The following is a 23,053-nucleotide window of genomic DNA, read 5'->3' as shown; positions in this document are numbered from 1 at the left end:
TTAACTCATAGCATGCCATGAGGCTGCATGCCTACCGTTATAGTGCATTGTACATGCGAGAGAGCCGTTGCTTCAGTGCCTTGTGCGTGCAGGCATGCATTCGTAATAGCAGTTATTGTTCATGCTCACTGGACTGTGCTGTGTGTTTGGCACTCGCTATTCATAGAGCCACCGCGTTAATCAGGTTATCTCAAAATAAACTTGGCACGGAGGGATTTGGGGCTTGGCACAATGGGGATTAGCCCTGTGGCATGATAAGAGTTAATGTTATTATTCATAATAATTATGATGATAGTGATATTAACATTAATATCTAATCAATCAAATTATCATACCAGATCAATAATAGAAAACAGGTAGAAGTTGATGATGACCTCAATGGGACCATCTTGCGCTCTGTAAGGTACCTCTCTGATGTCATATCCGGTGTCCAAAAGGTCACGGATAAGCTGACCTTGAGCAGTCGGTGGAATTGCTGTTTGTAACAAATACAAAATAAACACAACAACAAATAAATAAACACAAAAATGATTGCACCAGACCCAGTTCAATTAGTATAATACGTTGCTTCTGACTAATCTTCGTGACTTCGGTTTCACAGAGACGTCATCATTACTATCATAGCAATAATCATTATTATTACTAGTATTATTACTTTTATCGTTTCCATTATCATTATCATTATTATTACTAGTATTATTACTTTTATCATTATCATTACCATTATCATTATTATTACTAGTATTATTACTTTTATCATTATCATTATTATTACTAATATTATTACTTTTATTATTATCATTACCATTATTATTATTATTACTAGTATTATTACTTTTATCATTATCATAACAATTATCATTATTATTACTAGTATTATTACTTTTATTATTATCATTACCATTATTATTATTATTACTAGTATTGTTACTTTTATCGTTATCATTACCATTATAATTATTATTACTAGTATTATTACTTTTATCATTATCATTACCATTATCGTTATTATTACTAGTATTATTACTTTTATCATTATCATAACAATTATCATTATTATTACTAGTATTATTACTTTTATCATTATTATTATCATTATCATCATTGTTATTATTATTATTATCATATCATTATAATTATTATCATTATTATGTTATTAACATCATTATTAAAATCATTATTATCCGCATTTTAATTATTATTATTCAATCATTAAAGGGACTTGGTAACATTGTTCAGATGAGAGATAGTGGTGCTAAGGTAGTGACTTCAATGCTAGATATACAATTAAAGATAATCTGAAAATTTGAGTGAAAACGAACCATTATTAATGATACAAATTGGAAACAAATTACATTTTAGGTGAATGTAAATCGTCACAAGCAATAAATTGGCTTTAAATACCATTCCAGACATTTAAGTGTTGACAGATTTTTAATAGCTTGTTTTACTTTTTTGTATGTTTTTTTTAAATGGAAAAACGGGTTGGGAGAATTTACTGTTAATCACTGTTAAATGGTTTCGCCTTCAAAGAAAACCATAGATATCTTCGTGGTTTGAGTTTTTTTTAGGATTTTTAGTATAGTAGAAGGAATATAATAAGTAAAATGTTATACAAAAATTAAGCAATTTTTTGAGAATTTTTTTAAAGGTTATGATTCGTAAAGTAAGTGAAATTAATAAATTGATGAATATACAAAATTATTTAACTTAAAATTTTACCTATACAAACGGCATATAAACCGTTGAAAGAGTGAATGAATAAATAACAATGAATAAATAATCTAACAAATAAATGTTTTGTAAAAGAGCCTGCTACTCACCACTTGTAGTAACTATATTGATATGACTAAAATACAGGATAAGGGTAGCGACATAGAGGAATACACTGCTGGTCCACATGATGTCACTTCATAGAAACGCGTCACAATCATGGAAGAAACGGTATATGGGTTTCGGATCTTAGTATTCGCAGGTATGAGGTTCGAGTCCCGACTCCAGAATGCCTTGTCCCAATCAACAACAAATTGAAAGAAATTTAAACCAAGAAAAATGTTTGCACCACCTGTGCTAACGTGCGACGTACGCCCCGTGTGGTTCATAAGGCTGCTGTTTGACAGTAAAAGACATTAGACACACTGGCACGATGCAGAAAACAGGCTGAACAAAAACACCAACAACCAAAACAAACTAACATTATGTCGAATGTCCAAGAGGCATTAGGAATAGGTAACGTGTGTATAAGCCGTCACGTTACACGTGTATTTCTTGCATGATGAATGTATGTTTAGCCTCAGCCACACCGCCAAACCTACTTCACACCGACCACTTCGAGCTGGAGCATTCTTGGTATTTAATTTTGTGTCCGGTGTGTTGTCGGTCTGGTGTCGGTCTGGTGTTGGTCTCGTATCGGCCTGGTGTTGGTCTGGTGTCGGTTTGGTGTCGGTCTGGTGTTGGTCTTATGTCAGTCTGGTGTTAATCTGGTGTCGGTCTGGTGTCAGTATGGTGTTGGTCTGGTGTCGCTATGGTGTCGGTATGGTGTCGGTCTGGTGTCAGCCTCGTTGGTGTAACTTGGGCATGCTCTGTTATAACAGCGAAATACACCGGTCACTCAAACTAAATCGACACCAGATAAAAAGGCCATGCACAGAGTCCCCTCTTCAATCGCAAGTTTGCAGACTCTTATCTCTTATGTACATAGTTGTGTTTGAGATCAATCCCAAATAACTTGCGACTAATCGGAACTGTTATTAGACAGGGCCTAGGTCAACACCAAATCGAACAAAATACTTTGCCCCGAATATATATTTCTGATTTCTCGTTAACTTAATGTACTCAATTATACTGAATTGAATTCAATTAATTTAACTTCACTGAATTCAATTTAATGCAATTATACAATTCAATTCAACTCAATTCATTTCAATTCAATTCAATTCAATTCAATTCATTTAATTCCAATTCAATTCAGCTCAATTCATTTCAACTCAACTCAATTCAAATCAATTCAATTCAATTCATTCAATTCAACTCATTTCAACCCAACTCAATTCAATTCAATTCATTTAATTCCAATTCGATTCAACTCAATTCATTTCAATTCAATTCAATTCAATTCAATTCAACTCAATTCATTAACTCAACTCAATTCAATTCAATTCATTTAATTCCAATTCAATTCAACTCAATTCATTTCGACTAAATTCAATTCAATTCAACTCAATTCAATTCATTTAATTCCAATTCAATTCAACTCAATTCATTTCGACTAAATTCAATTCAACTCAATTCATTTCAATTCAATTCAATTCAATTCAATTCAACTCAATTCATTAACTCAACTCAATTCAATTCAATTCATTTAATTCCAATTCAATTCAACTCAATTCATTTCGACTAAATTCAATTCAATTCAACTCAATTCAATTCATTTAATTCCAATTCAATTCAACTCAATTCATTTCGACTAAATTCAATTCAACTCAATTCATATCAACTCAACTCAACTCAATTCAATTTATTCAATTTCAATTCAACTCAACTCAATTCATTTCGACTAAATTCAATTTAATTCAACTATAAGAGTCGATCGGTTTGGAGTTGGTTGGGCCGTGTGGGCTGGGCCGGATGAGACTAGTCTGCAAGCACAGACCCTAATTTGACACTTTATTAAAAAATCATTGTGCCTTGAGAGAAGCCTAGCCCAGCTACCTACTGGTTGCGTGTCAGGAGCAGCTGGCCTATGTTAGTCTTATAGTGCAGTCTCTCTTTTACGACTGATCAGGGTTTGTGCTTGCAGACTAGGATGAGACAGGGAGTAGGGACTTGTCTTACACGAATTTAATTAACTTTGTTTGTTTAACATCAAGCCTTACAATACCCGTACCCTCTAGTCTTAAGAAACGGACATTAGACAATGCAAGACAATTATGCATTTGAAAGGGGTCATTTGGCAACGGGCGAAATTTAATAATAATTACATAGCTATTAGGAAAACTGCATGATAACGTAATAGATGCAATAGTTAACTGTGTATTATGAATATGAATGGTTTCGGGGAGGGGGGGGGGGTGGACTGGTGACAAAAGGAGAGATAATTATCTTCACTTTCAGAGTATTATCTTTGAGTGTAGATCGAAGGCCTTTTAAAGAATAGAGCTAAGTGGCGCAATTATTAAAGTATACTAAGTGTCTTGGAAAACCAATTACAAAAATACGTTTCCATGTCTGACAGACGGAGAGCTATCTCTTGAAAAATCGTTAAACACACACAAAAAAGAACGAATAAAAGAATCAGAAAAAATTAAAACAAGGGGGGATATTTGTATGGTGTCTGTCTCACTCGGCATTTTTGCTGATTTACAAAATATCTTTTAATTTGTCTAAGTACTACACAAGCCCGTAAGAAGTCCAATGCCTGGACTGTTTCTTTTCGAGGGTTGTTTTGGGGGACCGCGCGACGAGTGGACACACCGCCCTCTGTGTTGGATGCTTGTAAGAGAGGAGGACATAATACAATAAATATTGATCATAACAAAATATATAAAAACGGAGAGAATCTGGACTAGCCCGTAGAAAGCTCTAAGAATGGAAAGAAAAGGCTCGCCTCGCTCGAGATACTCTAGGTACGCATGTCACAAAGGAATCTCTCTTCAAACGTGTGCGCGCCGGCGCGCGTGTGTGTGTGTGTGTGTTTCATTTTTGTTTTCATCGATTGTACATTCTATGTGATGAAAATGTTTTGAAGGGGGGGGGGGGGGACGGGTGGGATGCATTGAAATTCCCTGGTCAAGAAGATGGGACATCTAACCCATCGCTCCTAACTCCGCCCGTTCCACCGGGCCTACAACAATACGATTTTGTTAGGGATTCATTATAGGCAAGGGCTTTACTAATGTTTTTTTTTTTTTAAAGGTTTTTCATTTTTACTTAATCTTGAGTAGCATGAACGCATTATCTCGTTGTCCCCTTTTTATTTCAATCCAATGTAGTCATCAGATTTTGGTCAGCGGACATTAATTCTTTGTTTGTACGTAATGCAGTGTATTTTTGTTTAATACCCAGCTGCAACCTTAAAGTTAAAGACCAGTATTGGAAACGACCCAATTTCAAAAAATGAAATAGAAGCTCTGTGAAAGAATATGTTTTGACTAATACATGATGATAAAAAATTTCCGGGAAACCGCCTACTATTTCATATATTTGGTAAATTTGTTTCTCTCATGGACTGTGAGAGATATAGGGTAGTCCCATATACATCTTTCTGTGTATAGTGCTTGCAACTTTACGAAGAATGGGCCAAATTTCTTATCATTTTGATGATTCCAGAACCTTGCAGATGCTAGATGCTAGATGATCAACCTTTCCTGATCGATTCCACAACGTTTCTTTCACAATGCAATCGCATGCATGACCATAACTGGTCTTTACCTTTAATGAGGGATAGTTGAGTTCTGTTTTTAAACTGCAAATGCCTTCAAAGTGCATGGTTATTGCTCGTCTTCTTATCTATGACATTTAATTATAGGGCCTTTTTAGAACCTAACATTGCTATGAAGGTCATTTTAGACCCCAAAATGTGTGAAATTTAGCCAATACGATCATACCAATTCAGCTCCACTTTCAAAAAAACATGGTGACCGTTAATTAATTATTTAATTAAAAATAACAATACATGAGCCGGCTAATTGTGGATAAGCAACACGATATAATGCCAACATTGATCTTTGACTTTGAGCATTGACTGAAATCGACGTAAAAGGCGTTATTTCGTTTTTTTCAACGGTTTTTCAAATTTTTCAAAATATTTAATTGTGGTGGTACACAAGTATTAGAAATCGTTACATTTCAGACGTCTCTGAACCGATTTTGATCAAACAAAGATGATTTTGTCATTTAAATATTATGTTCTTTCAAATTTGACACTCAGTTTTTCATTATCTCACAAAAACTTATTTTGTGTAGCGCCCTTTGCAACAGAACTCAACTATCCCTTTAACCCTAGCTGTCAATAACAAGAGTGCAACTATTTTTGAAAGATTGACTCGAGTGAAATGTCAATATCCTATTGTACGTCCCAGAGAAATCGTGTTCAGATTACGTAATACGTCGTTGTTAAGTCAACCGATCTCGTCAAGATCTGTTTCTTTATACAGTTTTGTATGCGATGTTCTTATCTTGTGTGTGTGGACGCCATGTTCGATAAACGATGATTCTTTAAACGATGTTTGTTGTGTGTGGACGCGCTGACTAAATTGTCGGAGAACATGATTTTAGTCGGTGAAAACCACCGACTAATTGTTTCATGAAACGCCCCCAAGCCACTGAGCCCTATCATCTTCTTCATGCTGCCCACCATTTTCTCCTTTTTTCTACTTCTACCTAGTACTTAATGATTTTTAATACCTTATGCATTTTGCAATTCAACTTCAAAGAGCAAATATAAGTAAATATAAGATTTTAGATATTATGGGTAACTTTCCAATAGATAATGATGAATCTTGATAACAAATATTATAGGCTGATGAATTAATTTCACGGTCGGACAAAAACATTTTTTTTTAATTTGTTTTAATAATAGCGCATGCTACCATTATTTTTTCATAATTCTCAAAGGATAAAAGGCTCTACTTTCTCGCTCAAATTTTTTTTGTTTAAAAAAAAAAAAAAAAAATCTCAAAATGTATGATCGATTTGTGGTTTGTTAGATCGATCTATTTGTAATTTAATTCTAGTTTCCCCTCCTTTCTGAAATTTGAAAGTTTTAAAATAAAAATTCTATATAAATTTGAATGAATAAGGGACATTAATCATCATTGGGTGGTAACTTTTTAAAATAAATTTCCACCTCAGAAGCTTTTATTGAACACGGACCTACAGAAGAACAGCCTTTGGCTGAAGTTAGTGCCGTGCAAAAATAAAATATTAAAACTGAACTGAACTAAACTGAACCTTTAAAATAAATAAATACATAAAATGTATAAAGTATGTTTTCTAATGTCTCGTCGGGGCAAACAACAAAAGCAATGAAAATAAAATTTTCTTTTTATGCGACTAATGGTTGTCCTAACTTCTGGATTCAAATTCAATCCCGCCTTTTTATTTTCAATCGGAATCTGGTCAAACTTTCATTGAGCAGTTTCTCAAGTTTTTCTGCCTGTATTACTAGTATTCAACAAATAAACTTAATACCAGGATGGACTTCCCCCTTCAACAATGAATCAAAATTAATGTGAGCTAAAGTAGTAGTACGGATGTGATTTGGGATTTGGGTTAAGGCTCAGGCTACTTGTTGGGATTTAGGATGAAGATTTAACTTCAGAGTGAATCAATGAAATACCATTTGATTTGGCTACGAGGCGACGTCCCCGCCCCACACCTTTATATGATATTCTTATCGGGGGCTCCTACCCAAATATCATTCAGTAGGTCCTAAGGCAGCCCTGTACCAAAAATGGCATTTGTACAACAACAAATCAATGTTATACTACCTCCTAAATTATTTGGGGACTACGAGGCGTCGTCCCCCGCCCCACACCCTTATATGATATTTTTGCCGGGGCTCCTACCCTAATATCGTTCAGTAGGTATTTGGGAAGCCATGTATCAAAAATGGCATTTGTACAACAAATAAATGTTATATTACCTACTAAATTATTTGGGGACTACGAGGCGTCGCCCCCCGCCCCACACCCTTATATGATAATTTTGCCGGGGCTCCTACCCTAATATCGTTCAGTAGGTATTTGGGAAGCCCTGTATCAAAAATGGCATTTATACAACAAATCAATGTTATAAAATTATTTGGGGGCTCCAAAAAGACGCCCCGCCCCACACCCTCAAATTCCTTAGGAATAGTCGGCAAGTAACGATAATCGATGAATTTGACGCTAAGCCACCTGATTAATTTCACATTATGCCACAGTGAAGGCCCGCTAATTGTGGAATGGATAATCATACGAGTAGCCTACTATTATACCGAAGGCTTCTTTTTCTATTGCAAGATTACGATAATCAATACCGTCATTAAAATTAGGGACTTTTAGATATGCGTGGACTGATACGTGTGACGTCCATTCAAGGCAGTGCATTAAAAGGACGTCGATCGTAGCAATCCCCATCGTCTTCGTGCGAATCTAAAAGTCCCCACTGTCACGGTGTATGTCGACGGCAGCATATGTATTCATGGTGATAATTTAGTATTCAATCTGTGGTGAGAAAATATTCACAACTGCTATTTAAATATTAGACATACTCAATTTAGTATTAAAGCCCCACTGTCCTACATGTAGCTACTTGCTCCCTCTATATAGAAAACTTCCCCAATCGGTGCCTGTTGGTCCCCCATGATCCTCTTTTTCTCATGTTAGTTGAGAGCTGAGTTAATGAGATAGCCACCTGTCAGTGACCTTGCTGTGTAGTCTAATCCCTTCTGGCCCAGTAGTGTTGACGGTCTTTAACAAAAATATATACATGAACCCATGGCATGTAATCTTGAGGTGTTTTTTTTCTCATCTGATATTGGTCGCGCGAAATTTATTCGGCGATCATTTTGTTTGCACGTACATATCGACTCAACTTTATGTATGGGTCAAAAAGAACCCCCCCCCCCCCCCTGCCGCAAATGTTAGAGTTTAAAAACTAAATACCAGTTGTGAATATTTTCTCCATTTCCATGTTCTTTCTCATTTCCTCTTTTTATTTTGTCTTTTTCTCTCTCTCTCTCTCTCTGTATCAGTAGTTTTCTCTTTCGGTCAGATCCTCTTTCTCTCAGTTGGTATGTCTCTCTGACTGTGTACCTACCAGACTTTCTCCATTTCTGCCTGCCCTAATCTCTTTCTTTCTGCGAGACTTTCTCATTTTCCGTCAGAGCCTCTTTCCATTTTCTTTCTTTCTCTCTCTCTCTCTCTCTCAGTTGGTCTGTCTCTCTGTGTGTACCTACCAGACTTTATCCATTTCCATCTGCCCTTCTTTCTTTCGGTCAGATCCTCTTTCCATTTTTCTCACTCTCTCTCTGTTAAGTCTGTCTCTCCATTTCCATTTGCCCTTCTTTCACACTTTCTCTTTCTTTTCTTCAGTCAGATCCCCTTTCCATTTCTTCTTTCTCTCTCTCTCTCTCAATTGGTCCGTCTCTCCATGTATGTCTGCCCTACTCTCTCTTTTTGCTAGCCGTTCTTTCTTTCTCTCGGTCAGACCCTCTTTCCATTTTTTCTCACTCTCTCTCTCTCTCAGTTGGTCTGTCTCTCTTGTTCCATTTCTTTCTTTTTGTCAGACCCTCTTTCCATGATATCTTTCTCTTTCTCTCCAACTTCATAAATATTCCAACAAAATTACTTGTTGAGGTTCAACTAACATGTGCTCCAGCTACAATCGTTCCTGCATTTACTTATATCAAAGATGCAAGTTTATTGTGAGGTTGAGTTGAAGTTAAAAGTCGGTTACTGTAAAAGCCAATAACTTTCTTGCGCACTAAAAATTTTCGTATTCCGCGAGTGATGCCATGTGATACAAAATTGTTCCATCACATATTAATTGACAAGACACTAATTTCTGCAGCTTGCTTCATTTTATCACTGCGAAAAAGGTTGTCTTTACCAAATTTTTAAAATTTTCAAGTGATGTTTTTGGATTAAAAGAAATACAGGATATCGGGCATAGAGCAATCACTGCAGAAGCACATGTCTTACAGGGTTGCGTTTCATGAAACCGTCATAAGTACAAGATCACCGACATCCCATTGAAACGTGTGTTAAACTTAATACACGCATTTCAATGAGATGTCGGTGAACTTGTACTTATGACGGTTTCGTGAGACGCTGCCCAGGTGAACAAATCACACTTTACAGAATTTGACAACAGACCAGAGTTTTGCAATTTTTTTGTGAGAATCCTTTAATCACACATTCACAGCGGTAGGTGTTGATTGCTGGAATCGAACTAAAGAATCATGTCTCCTTTGCCTGTACGTGTAAGCTGGACATCCAGATCATTCCTATAAGGAAGAGGATAAAGAAGGATAAAGAAGGATTATATTACTAGCAGTACAGTTGGTGCAATACAAAATTAAAGGGAGTCACGCGTCAGTTTCCATGTGCAGAAGGCCATAATTCGCCGACATCAGACTTGGTGGGAAAACCATTAATGGGAGTATAGATCTGCACACAGCAAACCCGTTGGCCAGTCAAGGATTACCCCCTTATCTCTTGGAGAGTCTAGGTTCGGATCCCGCTTACATAAGTCCTGCTGGTCATAAAACTCAAGGCTAACCCTGGTGATTGACAACACCTGTTATTGGGTAAACACCCGAATGGTGTTGAATTCCCCATGAGAGCTAACTACCGAGTGTCTTTAAAGCATCTTTGAATAAATTTCAAAATCATGTGGAGAAGGTCCCCTCCCCCCCCCCATCAAATTTACTTAATTAATCAAATTAGTTGACCGATGGTCCGCCCGTAGAGTATATAAGATGCTTGCTGACAATATATTTTATCACCTGATGAAGTGGTGCAGCGGCGCATATTTTTTTGATACTACATTCGCAATGAGTAATATATTGAGCATTAAGAAACAAGTTATTTCAAACTTACGGCAGGGATCTCAATGGCTCCATCGTTGATCTGCTCGATGATGTCATGAGGGTTTGACCCGTCCACGGTGCATCCGACAGACTGGGCAGTTCCCAGGACCTCCTTGACCGTTCCCTTCAGCTCTCGGGCCATGGAACGCTCACGCATCGTCTTGGCGATCTCAATGATGACGTCCAGGCCGATGTTCCCGCTGTGAGAGACTGAGCAAAGGAAAAAAAAAAGAATAGTACAGGTTTCCTAGTATACAAATAAATTCCCACAATTTGCTAGATATAGTACGTCTGATACAGTAATAACAAAAACAATAATATCTAATAATGAAACGTCAAAGCTTCCGCGCGGGAGGGAAACTGAATTCAGACAAGGATTAAGAGTCGAAAACAGAAAGTCTACAATGAATCGTCTTCTTTCTCTAATAATTTAATGAAACGTGAAAGCTTCCGGCCGAAAATTAATTAGACAAGGGCTAAGAGTAATAATTCAATAAAACATCAAAGCTTGCGGGCTTTGTGCTGAAGGGGGGAACTGAATTCAGACAAGAATTAAGAGTAGACAACGGTACAACAAATCTTCTTTCTCTAATAATTCAATGAAACGTCAAAGCTTCCGCGATTTCCGCGCTTTGTGCGGGATGGGCGAAAATGAACTCAGACAAGGATTACGAGTAATAATTTAATGAAATGTCATAAAGCTTCTGCGCCTCGTGCCGAAGGGGGGAAAACTTAATTCAAACAAGAATTAAGAGAAGAGAACGGTCAGACTAGGATTCAGTGTCAAGAATGGTACAATGAAATGTCTTCTTTCTCTAATAATTTAATGAAACATGTAACCTTCTGTGCTTCGCGCGGGAGGGGAAACTGAATTCAAACTAGGATTAAGAGTCAAGAATGGTACAATAAATCGTCTTCTTTCTCTCATAATTTAATGAAATGTCAAAGCTTCCGCGAGGAGGAAACTGAAAACTTATTTAGCTCCTGGCCCCAGGTTTATAGGATTACATTTGTAGACATTAGGACATTGGCATTATTTTGTCGGTAATCGTTGGCCTCTACACCCCCCACTGAAAAAGGTCTAGCGACGCCCGTGCCTAAAGCATTCTAAATATTTGTAATCCATTTATCCATTTCAACAAATGAACGTGCACAGGTGTTATGATAGAGGGGGTTAAACAAAGGCATGTTTGAGGAAAAATGATGCACTGAAACTTCAGGCTCTTTAACATTACCACGATCTTCATCCCGACCTCAGCATCAATTCAATTACTTCCATGTACAGCGGGCGAGACTAAAATTTGAGTCAGAATCACGGTCTGACTTACCGTTCTCTCAACCTTTCTTCCTATCACGAGGGTTTTTTTTCCGAGCATGGATGATCAGTGAAGATGCGCTAGGCACCACGCTTACCTTAGCTTGACAGTTCTGGATGATCTTCAACATAAACTCAATACCAACCCAATTATCGCACTTACTCAGTGCAGACAAGACCTGGGACCCGTTTCACAGAGCCTTTTTTCAATGACAAATGACAAGTGACAAATCTGCTGATAACCAATCAGAAGCAAGGATTTCAGTAGCTTATACCAAAAACTGTCATTTGTCACTGATGACAAGTTTTGTGAAACACCCCCTAGACTAAAAGAGATTGGACTTACTGTTCTTGACCTTCTTCCTGTCACGAGGGGGCTCCTTGAGGGCACGGATGATGAGAGAGGATGCGCTGGGCACCACGCTGACCTTGGCCTGACGGTTCTGAATGGTCAACATGACGGTGATCTTGAGCCCCTTCCATTCCTGGGTGGCCTTGGCGATGTCATCTCCGACCTTCTTGGGTGACTGTGTAAACAAGACAAAGAGGGTACAGTGGAAACTTGTTATGAGGTTTTTGAGGACCAAGGAAATTACCTTGATTTAACATGGGGGGGGGGGGGGGGGGGGTGTTTCACAAAGACTAAGATTGTCCAAAGTTGGACTTAAAGGTACTATGTCCCATTTGCAGGCCAAAAAAATGAAAAAGTTTAATTCAAACTGCATTTGAAAGATAATACTAATTTAGAACTTCCCTAAAAAAGGTGGGGCTTGAAAATGTCTTCAAGTGGGAAAATAACAACTATTAGTTGCCAAATCGACTGTAGGGCTATAGAGCCCAAAAGTAATAGTCTTGATTTTCAGACAATTGTACCGAATGGTCATACGTTTTATACTGCGCAAAGATTCAATCAGTTTAATCTTGGCCATCACAAGAAGTGGGTTATTGATGTAGACAAATGCTCATGTACCCTTTACGACTCTTTTCATGTATGTTATTACCGAAGAAGAAAAATAGCCAGTCAGTCACTCAATAGTGTCTGACAGTGAAGTCTAGAAAGTAAACAGGTTTCCTTGCATAATTTGAATATGAGGACACTGCTAACGTTTAAATTTCACAGATAGGACATACATGACATATTCATAATTCCTGCAAAGTTCTATAGAATTAGAGGTTGGCTGCAAAAGGGACATAGTACCTTTAACTATGGCAGGCCAATCATGCCACTGGTTGCTCTTACCATTGGTATCTATCAACTATCAAAAAAGGTAAATTCTGTAGATTTGTGACCACAATTTGTATGTCCATTGAGAGACCAATGCCAGTAAATTGTGAGAGCAAACAGTGGCATGAATGGTCTGCCATAGTTAAGTTGAACTAAAGGTCGATCTTAGTCTATATATGATCCGGATAATGATGTTTTAATTTGCTTTTATGCAATAATGAAAGGGTAAATAATTTGTATTCCTTTATATTTGTATTCTACATTCATTCAGTTTTCCATAGATATCAAGTTGTATTTCCATCGGCCTTTAAAGCCCCTCTGTACTACTTGTAGCTACTTGCTCCCTCTATATAGATAATCAGTGCCTGTTGGTCTAATCCCTCCTGTCCACACTTGTACAGACGGCCTTTAATGTGAGAGAGCCTAAACTATGTCACTATAAATAATCCAACATGGGAGCTCACATGTTCTACCTCTACTTTTAGACTATTTCTTTGGTCATTATTTCAGAGTCGTGAAAAGGCATAGAGCATCAACAAATATGATGTAAACTCCAAATGACAAAATAATCCAAGTATTTGATTGCCCAAAATTTGAAAAACTTCAACCCCTTTTTAGTAGGCACATGTTTTTTCCTCCCTTGTCATTCGGTCTTCTGATCATTTATCGTTGATAGCAATTAAAATTTATTATCCAATTTTGTGTAAAGTTGGAAAGAATCAGCCCGTTTCGACTGTCAATTAAATTATCAATTAAATGGTTATAATATATACCAGTGTATAATTCAGTAAGACTAACCCAATTTTTAATATCTTCTCTCTTTTATCAAATTTAGATCGAAATTAGAGTATGTGATTGCTGCCAAACCCTTGTAAATACGTTTAGATAAAGTTGAGTTCTGGTCATGCGATTGCATGGTGAAAGTAACGACATAGTCCCATATACATCTTTCTGTCTACAGTGCTTGTAACTTTACCAAGACTGGGCCAAATTTCTTATCATTTTGATGATTCCAGAACTTTGCAGTACACACCAATATGCTAGATGATCAACCTTTTCTGATAGATTCCACAACGTTTCTTTCACAATGCAATCGCATGAGCAGAACTGGTCTATACCTGTAAGAGTACCCAATAAGTAAAGAAAGAAAAAGAAGAAGAGAAAAAAAAGAGAGATAAGAAGAAAGAAAGAACCACCATGTTTGTGACTTACCAGACCAAGGGGACCGATCTTGGGAGCGAGGGTCGAGGTTGCTCCGACCTCACCTCCTACAGCCCTCAGGCATACTGCAAAACAAAAGAAAACCAAAAATAATTAGACACAGACAATAAATAACTCTTGTTATATTTAGTAATAAGATAATAAATAACTTTTTGTTATATTTAGTAACATTTTATGAATATTCTGTGCATATCATATCACCTTTTGTTAACCCTTAGAATTTTTCAAATAATTTTTCACTCTCTCTAACCTTCGAAGTTTGAAATATGAATGAAAGGACTGTCTCTATTTTAGCATTTAGGGTGTGTTAAATAACATCTAAGTAGAGCCTTGTCATTTGATTTGAGGATTGTTGGTCACATGATATTCAATAAATAATCTATTGAACGAGCGTGTATTTTTTGTTATAATTATTCAACCCATATTTTTGGTTATATATAGACAGTTCCTGCGTCATTCTTTCTTCAGTTTAAAAAAACACGCAAAAATGAATATATAAAGCATTTCAGGTGTAAAATGCAAGATACATTAAAATCTATTGATAAAAATAAATATAAGGAACAATCATTAAAAGAATATTGAGGAGTGGCAGGTTGATGGTCCCCAGAATTGGCAAGTTATAATTCATAACTATTTTGGGAGGAAGAAAAAAAAGATAGGTAAAACAAAGTTGTTTGGGTATCAAATTAGTTGTAGAATTTGAATTCAATATATCATAATCTACAGTAGATATAGAAAACAGCATAAATGATCAGAACATGTATACAATGAATGTTGTATAAACCAGTTATTCAATACAGAAATTCTAGTATCAGTGCGTGAAGTTAGCGACTGTAATGATCATCATCATCATGATAACGTCAATTACTTGCATGAATCAAATGAGGATCTGAGATTACAGTCGCTAACTTCATGGGTCCGCACTTTTGGTATGCACTTGTATTGTGCAGCGGTTTGCCGTGAACCAGTAAGAAAGTATACCGGTATACTGATTTCTTTGCTTTTAGGAAAAATACTCCAAAAAAGAAATTGACACAGAACAGGTGAGAATGATAATGACTTTTAAATCATGACCAATATTTGAACAATTGTGGAAGGTTTGGATGATTTTTGGTGTCATGTGTTATAGTTACGAATCTCCACGCCAGAGTCACAGGTCCAAATGCCATGGTCACAGTTGTAAACAGCCCCGATTTGTGTTTAATAAAATGTTCAAACTTCAAAGACAAAGATAAAAGCAAGTAGTCTAGTCTACATGTAGTAAACCATAGTGATACTCATTTCTACCACTTGCGCTGGCATGCACTTTTTCCATATTATTACAACCAAACACTTTGCTGCTTCAACTTAAACTAGTTCTACTTTCAACAGAAATCCAAGACCAAACTGTGGCGCTACTGCAGTTCGGTATCCAACTCAAACTGAAGCTATCAGTCTAAAAATTATGCAAGCTTCTCGTATAGCTTATGGTATCGTGCATGTGCGTAATACCATAAAGCATACACACAGTTTGCATAATTTTAGACTGATAGCTTCAGTTTGAGGTGCAGAGCTATAGCGCGGACACGGTACTGAGCGACGACGTCGACATCGAAGCCCTAAACGGAGGCTTCCCGATGTCGGATGTGATCAAAATTCAGGTGGAAAATACACTATATGATTATGATTAAAATTAGTTAAAAATTGGGCTAAAATTCCTTTGCTAAGAATAGGTCTAGATATTAAACTGCTAAAAAAATGGATACGGAACTGCAGTAGCGCCCAAACTGTCTTACTCTTCTTAAATTAGATCCAGATCTAATTCTGATTTATATTAATTATAACTTTCTTTAAAAAAAACAGTGATTGAATGAGCACGAGTGGAATATTTCAGTGTCATCTGATCATGGCCCTAGCTTTGACCAGGATAGCTGTGTGTGAATGCCAAGGGCAAATGGGTCACTGCGCCACAACAGTGCATTTGCAAGCAAGGACGACAACCAGACGTCGACATGGTCAACACATTTTGACCCCTATTCACCACAAACATGTAACTAATCTCAAGTATATGGCAATTAACTAAGTAATGTGCCTTGCCTACACTTGTTTCGTGACAATTTTCTTAACATAGGCGTACGAATACAAAAATTACGTGCCGCAAATCAGGACAAGAATAAAATTGTTGTAGCCAACATGGATTTCGATATATGGGAACGAGGAGACAAAAAAAAATATCTGCATGTTACAGTCCATTTAGAAGTTTCAATAAAATCTTTGATAGACAATTACCGATTTTAATTTCGTTAGGATCGAACTTGGGAGGCATGATTCTTCAATTTGAGGTGGATTTTACGTCGAAATATAGAAGTGGAAGTGTCGGATGAATCCGATTCTGGAAACGACCGAAAAGTTGCACAAACCACTCTTATACGTCTTGATCAAAAAGAACGTATTATGGACAAACGCCCTCTTTTGTTTGATATCGTTGGGCACGCGCACGGCTGGGGGATATTTTTTTCTTTAAAAAAATGTTTATAATTAATTGCCCTTGCAAAATGCAACTTAAATCATATTTTAGACTTTGTGAAAGGTTAATGAAACATAAAAATGTTTAAGAGATACCCATAAATCCATGGACTATGCAATATGCATGCCTTTTTACCCCCCTTAATTAAAAAAACAACAACAAACGACTGAGAATTAGTTTTATAAAAAAAACGTTTGTCATTTTTGGACGTCAACCATTTGACCCTGTGTAAGAGAATATGCTTAAAGGGCAAGTCCACTCCAAAAATAACTTACTTTTGATAGAAGCAGAAAAATCAGACAAACCAATCAAAAAACGTTTGATCAAAAAACGGATAACTCGTAAGAAAGTTATGAATTGTTGAAAAAGTATGTAAAACTATATAGAACAATGGAAATCACTACACAAATTGTTTTATAGGTTAATCCCATTAATTTCTCTTTTTATCCCTCAAAGCTTGATTTCCCCATGCCTTTGCGCAGGTTATATGATTTGTATCATATTGCGTGCATAACATGGCACAACATCTTTTATGAACTTTGAAGAATTTATACTATTTTCTGAATATTGTTCCTAATTATTGATTTTTTTTCTTCTAAACAGTTTAACAAAATTCACATTTTTCATGGTTTAACGGGAAAAAATACTCTAAATTAGTGCATCCACACAAAAACATATTATTATCAATCTAACTTGGATGCTAACCCTCTGTGTTTTTTGCCTCTGACAGAGGCAGACGTGTGTTTGTGGTGCTCCGTAAATTCCCATATTTTGTGCGTTTATAGTGCACTTTCTTTTGACTGTTATACATCTACGTCTTGGAAATTTTCCTGTGATTGTGGACATTTCACTCTTTTCGACGGTATGTGAACATTTTCCGAGATATATTCGTTTTTCGTCAATTTTAATCCAGTTTTTTTAGCGAATTTATATTTCAAATTTGAACACTCTGCGTAGCATCAAAACAATTGTGCGCAAAAATATTGCGCCATACTAGTTAAGTTACGCAAAGGACCAGCAGATACCAACGCAGCAACGTAACCATGGAAACTTTACCAACAAATTTACGTGGACTCCGCGTGAAGCAACTACGTGCTGAGTTACAGAAAAGAGGTATGCATACAAACGGAGTAAAGGCGATCCTTCTTGAAAGACTAGAAAATGCAGTAGGCCTAGACGAAATAAGGAACACTAATGCCGCTGGTGATGTAGATGAAGATAAACATGAAAAGCCAGATGATGTCTTCAATGATGACGCAGACTGCCGACAACTACTGCATAATGTACTGAGTGAAATAAAAGGCTTGAATAGTAGGCTAGATACTATCGAGAAGAAGTTCAACAATCTATTCGAACAGCATATACTTCTACTTCTACTTCTACGACGATACTCAGCAGGATCCATAAGTCAGGATGTAGTGCAAGGGAGAAGGAGAAGGAGAAGGAGAAGGAGACGGAGAAGGAGAAGGAGAAGGAGCAAGGGAATCTGAGGGCACAACAACAAGTATCTAGGCCTACCACCAAATATTTCCCGACAATTGCTACGCATAACCGGTTTGAAATACTATCCGAGATCACGGAATCAGACAACAGTGCCAAGAGTGTATCAATGCCAATTGAAGATCAACTTCGTGACTACAAGGCCAAGCACCTGAAGTTGTTCTCCAAAACCAACATCACCCATTCTGAAGTTATCTCTGATGACGCAACTGATGACAGCGACGCAACTGTTGACAACGACGCAACTGATGACAGCTCAGACCGATCTTTGTCAACACCTACTAGTACTACTTCTACTTCACCACCATACCATGAGCAGATAGAGGGATACCGCCACCGACATAGTGTGATCCGCAACAAACGAGATGTAGTTGTGGTCGGTGATTCCATGATAAAACACATCGACGGAAGACATCTCTCCCGCAGCAAGAATGTGAGGTGCGTCTCTTTTCCCCGTGCAAAAGTGAGAGACATATTCACCTCTTCACCTTGCGAGTTTCTCAAGCCAGGGGGAGAACTGATCATCCACGCTGGCACCAATAACATCTCTGAGGGTGCTGGTGAAGTTTGCCACCAAATCACAGACCTCGGCAAGTCTGTTGCTGCCGAGGGGTTTAACGTCTCAGTCTCTACGATCATCCATCGTAGAGGGGAGAGTGAAGCGGACAAGAAGCGGGTTGATGAGATCAACTATCTGATGGAGTTGGCAGCCAGCGAGAACAGATGGGGCCTCATCATCAACAATGATATCAGCGAGCAGCATCTCGGGCGTGATGGCGTTCACCTCAACAGAGCCGGTCAACGAATCTTGGCAGGCAACCTGAAACGCCTCATCAACAGTGCTGACCAACCGACAACACGAGGCCATGGCTGGACTCAACGGTCGTCCGATCAAGTTACAGGCAGTGAACCTGGAGCAAGGCGGCATCAAGCCATCTACCGAGAAAACCAGAGTCTTCATTCTGATGAGGAGAAAAGCAGCCCCGTAAAGTCCTACGCCGAATCTGTTTCTGGGAGATCTTTGGATTTCAGTGCAGTCAAACAGAGGTCACGACTGAAACCAGCCTTCAGACCATCCAAGGTGGACATGAAAGACTGGGCGAAATATCTTCAATTTGTAAGAAGGGTATTGAATTAAGTGAAAGTTTGACAAAATCTAGTGATGATCCGAAAATTATAGTTGACGGTCGAAAATATAAGTTCCCTTGTGGGAACTGTGATAAGCCAGTCAAATGTAATCAACACGGCCTTCTGTGTTCTTATTGTAAAAAATGGTTTCACACTAATTGTCAAGCTATCAGTTTTTCAGAGTACCGCAGGTTATATTATGAATGCCCTGATGAGAAGTGGAATTGTTTAACATGTTGTCTGCCATCTTTTTGTGACTCATTATTTAACGACGATTGTTTAGAGAAAGAAAGCCAAAACGAGTATAGACTAAAAGAAAACTATTTTAAGATAACGCGCGTTACACCTGAAAAGCAAGCGATAGCAAGAGTAATTCAGCCAAACCTCAGAGATGAAAACACTTCTCTTTATCAAGAATTTGAAGAAAAGTTTAAAGTTAAAGGTCTTCATTTTTTACACCTTAATGTGAGGTCTATTCTAAACAAGATATCGGAACTTAGAATTCTTTTTAAAAGAAAAAGGCTGTCTATTATTGCTTTCACTGAAACATGGTTAAACAATTCCATAAATGATGAAGAAATTGAAATAGACGGATATAAAATCATACGCCATGATCGATCCTCTGGCTCTGGAGGTGGTGTATGTTTCTATATCAGAAATGATATTGCATTTAATATTATGGATGCTATAAGTACTGGAGATACGGAATCCCTGTGGATAAATTTGCTTATACCAAGATCAAAACCAATTGTTGTTGGTGTTCTGTATCGACCTCCGAAAAACAATTTGTTTATCGAGAAATTGTCCAATATTCTTGATACATTAAAGAAGGATGACGAAATAATTCTTTTAGGAGACATGAATATTTGTCTTCTTCGCAAATCGCCACTGGCTAAAAAATATATTGACTTGTTGAGTCTTCATGGGTTTAGTCAACTCATTAAAGAGGCAACACGCGTTACACCTACATGTTCTTCTCTATTGGATCATGTTGGTTGTACCAAAGAAAATAAAATAAGTCAAAGTGGTGTCATTGATCTAGGTATTAGCGACCATTATTTTACTTTCTGTACACGGAAAAATGTTAGACTGGCTATAGGTCATCACAGGACTAATGATATCAGATCCATGAAAAAATATACAGAAGAGTCTTTCAATCTTCAACTATCTGTTGTTGATTGGTCACGAATAACTGACTGTACAGATGTAAATGAGGCATGGTCAATATTTCAACATGTTTTTATCTCAAATTTGAATATGATAGCGCCACTGAAACGGATAAGAATAAAACAAAGATCAGAAACTTGGGTGACTAAAGATATTCTTTCCCTAATTCAAGAGAGAAATATAGTATACAAAAAATGGAGGAAAAGAGCAAAAGATGAGAAGCTCTATAAAAGATACAGAGTATTAAGAAATATGGTCCAAAGAGAGGTGAAAAAGGCTAAACTCGATTACTTACAAAACAAGATAGAAGAAAATAAACAAGATTCGAAAAAACTTTGGCAGAATCTAAAAAGCTTAGGATTGAAAAATAAGAAGCGAAAAGAACAAGAATCTGTCATTAAAATTGATGGGGAATTATGTCATGATAAGATGGCCATCGCTGATGAATTCAATTCTCATTTCACAAATGTGGCTGCCAAATTAGTAGACAAACTCCCCCCTTCCAAAGACTTTTTCAGCGCAGACAATGATTGTATTCGTGACTTTTACGAAAGAAAAGGTGTACGTGAAAACAGCTTCGAGTTATTACCAATCAGTGAACAATTTGTTTTCAAAGAGTTACGTAAGTTGAATGTATCAAAAAGTACTGGGTTAGACTTGATTCCAGCTAAATTTCTAAAAGATGGTGCGAAGGTTTTATTTAAGCCTCTAAGTTACTTAATGAACCTATCTATCTTGACGAGTACTTTTCCAGAAGATATGAAAATAGCAAAAGTGACTCCACTTTATAAAAAGAAAGATAAAACTGATGTTAGCAACTATAGACCTATTAGTGTTTTAAGCGTAGCATCAAAGATTCTAGAAAAATCGGTCTGTGTTCAAATTGAAAGATACTTCAAAGAAAATGATATAATTTATGAATTTCAATCTGGTTTTCGACATGATTATTCGACTGAAACATGTCTAATTCATTTGACTGATTATTTGAGGAGAGAAACTTCCCAAGGACGCTTTGTTGGTATGGTGCTCCTTGATCTGCAAAAAGCTTTTGATACAGTTAATCATTGCGTCTTATTGAAGAAGTTACAACTAATGGGTTTTGATAAGGCAAGTTTAGATTGGTTCAGATCCTACTTATCTAATCGGCACCAAGTAGTGGCCATTCATGATATTCGTTCCAAACTAATGCCTATAACATGCGGTGTTCCTCAGGGAAGTATTTTAGGCCCAATTCTATTTTCAAGTTATATAAATGATATGTGTATTTGTATAAAAGACTTCAAACTATTATTGTACGCAGATGACAGCGTACTACTCTATTCAAATCCTGATCCTAAATATATTGAGGAAAAGCTCAGTGAACAGCTGTCTACGTGTGTCGATTGGATGACTGATAATAAGCTTTCTTTACACTTGGGAAAAACAGAAAGCATTTTATTTTGTTCTAAAAGTAGTTCTAAAAAGTCATTTGAATTCAAAGTGACACACAATAATCAAGCAATCAAGAGAAAAGAGTCTGTGAAGTATTTAGGCATTGAGTTGGCTAGCGCAATTTCATTTTCATCTTTAGTAGAATCAGTTGTAAAAAAAGCAAATTCTCGTCTGAAATTTTTGTACAGATATCAAAGTTGTATGGATTTAAAAGCAAGACGTACACTCTGTTTTGCTCTTATTCAATGTTTATTTGACTATGCTAACCCTGCATGGTACAGTAACATAAACAAGTCAGATCAAAAGAAGTTGAAGATTATACAGAACAAAATGGTGAGATTTATCAACTGTTCTGGTCCAAGAACTCATGTTGGCTATAGCGAACTTTCTAAAGCTGGTTTTCTTGAAGTCGACCAAAGATCAAAACAACTCGCATTGCATCACGTGCATAAAATATATCATACTAGGGCGAATCATTATATTCGATCCAACTTCGATCTTGTTACTGACGTACATGATTATAATACAAGAAATAGACGATTCAACTTTAACTTACCAGAAAGAGTAGGTAGTATTGGAAATTCGTTTTATTACAATGCCATAAAACATTGGAATTCCCTTCCCAATGGTGTAAAAGAAATAGGAAACTATGATCATTTTAAGAGGAAATTAAAGGAATACCTAATACTTGACAGTCAGAGAAGAGAAGTGAATGACATGTTATATGATTGAAATTGTTATTCTTCTGTCGGTTCATACTTTTTCATGTTGTATATACTTATGTTTTCGTACGTTATAGAAATTCTACAAATTCATCATTATTTTCCTCTTCTTCCTTCTCCTCTTTTTCTTCTTCTCCTTCTTCTTTTTCTTCTTGTACTTAATATCATTTCTATCATCAGTTTAATGTTATTATTATCTTTAATAAGTAGTTCTTTTAATTTTCTTATCTGTCTGTAAATATTACTATTTTAATTTATTAAT

The 23,053-nt window shown here is 36.7% G+C and overlaps 1 protein-coding gene across 1 annotated transcript; it reads right to left on the bottom strand.

Moving 5' to 3' along the window:
* Positions 1 to 9,865: 9,865 nt before the first annotated feature.
* Positions 9,866 to 16,766, bottom strand: LOC576067 (60S ribosomal protein L12). Its single transcript, XM_030992750.1, has 5 exons — positions 16,606 to 16,766; positions 14,329 to 14,402; positions 12,238 to 12,418; positions 10,587 to 10,786; positions 9,866 to 9,991 (listed from the first exon to the last, which is right to left on the bottom strand). The coding sequence occupies exons 1-5, from the start codon at positions 16,640 to 16,642 to the stop codon at positions 9,986 to 9,988; spliced, it is 498 nt and encodes a 165-aa protein (XP_030848610.1). The 5' UTR covers positions 16,643 to 16,766; the 3' UTR covers positions 9,866 to 9,985.
* Positions 16,767 to 23,053: the final 6,287 nt, after the last annotated feature.

Source organism: Strongylocentrotus purpuratus, unplaced genomic scaffold, assembly GCF_000002235.5.
Source record: "Strongylocentrotus purpuratus isolate Spur 01 unplaced genomic scaffold, Spur_5.0 spur5_scaffold_20, whole genome shotgun sequence".
Lineage (NCBI taxonomy): Eukaryota > Metazoa > Echinodermata > Echinoidea > Camarodonta > Strongylocentrotidae > Strongylocentrotus > Strongylocentrotus purpuratus.
Note: the sequence above shows the minus strand (reverse complement) of the source record. Positions and strands in the feature narration are given on the sequence as shown.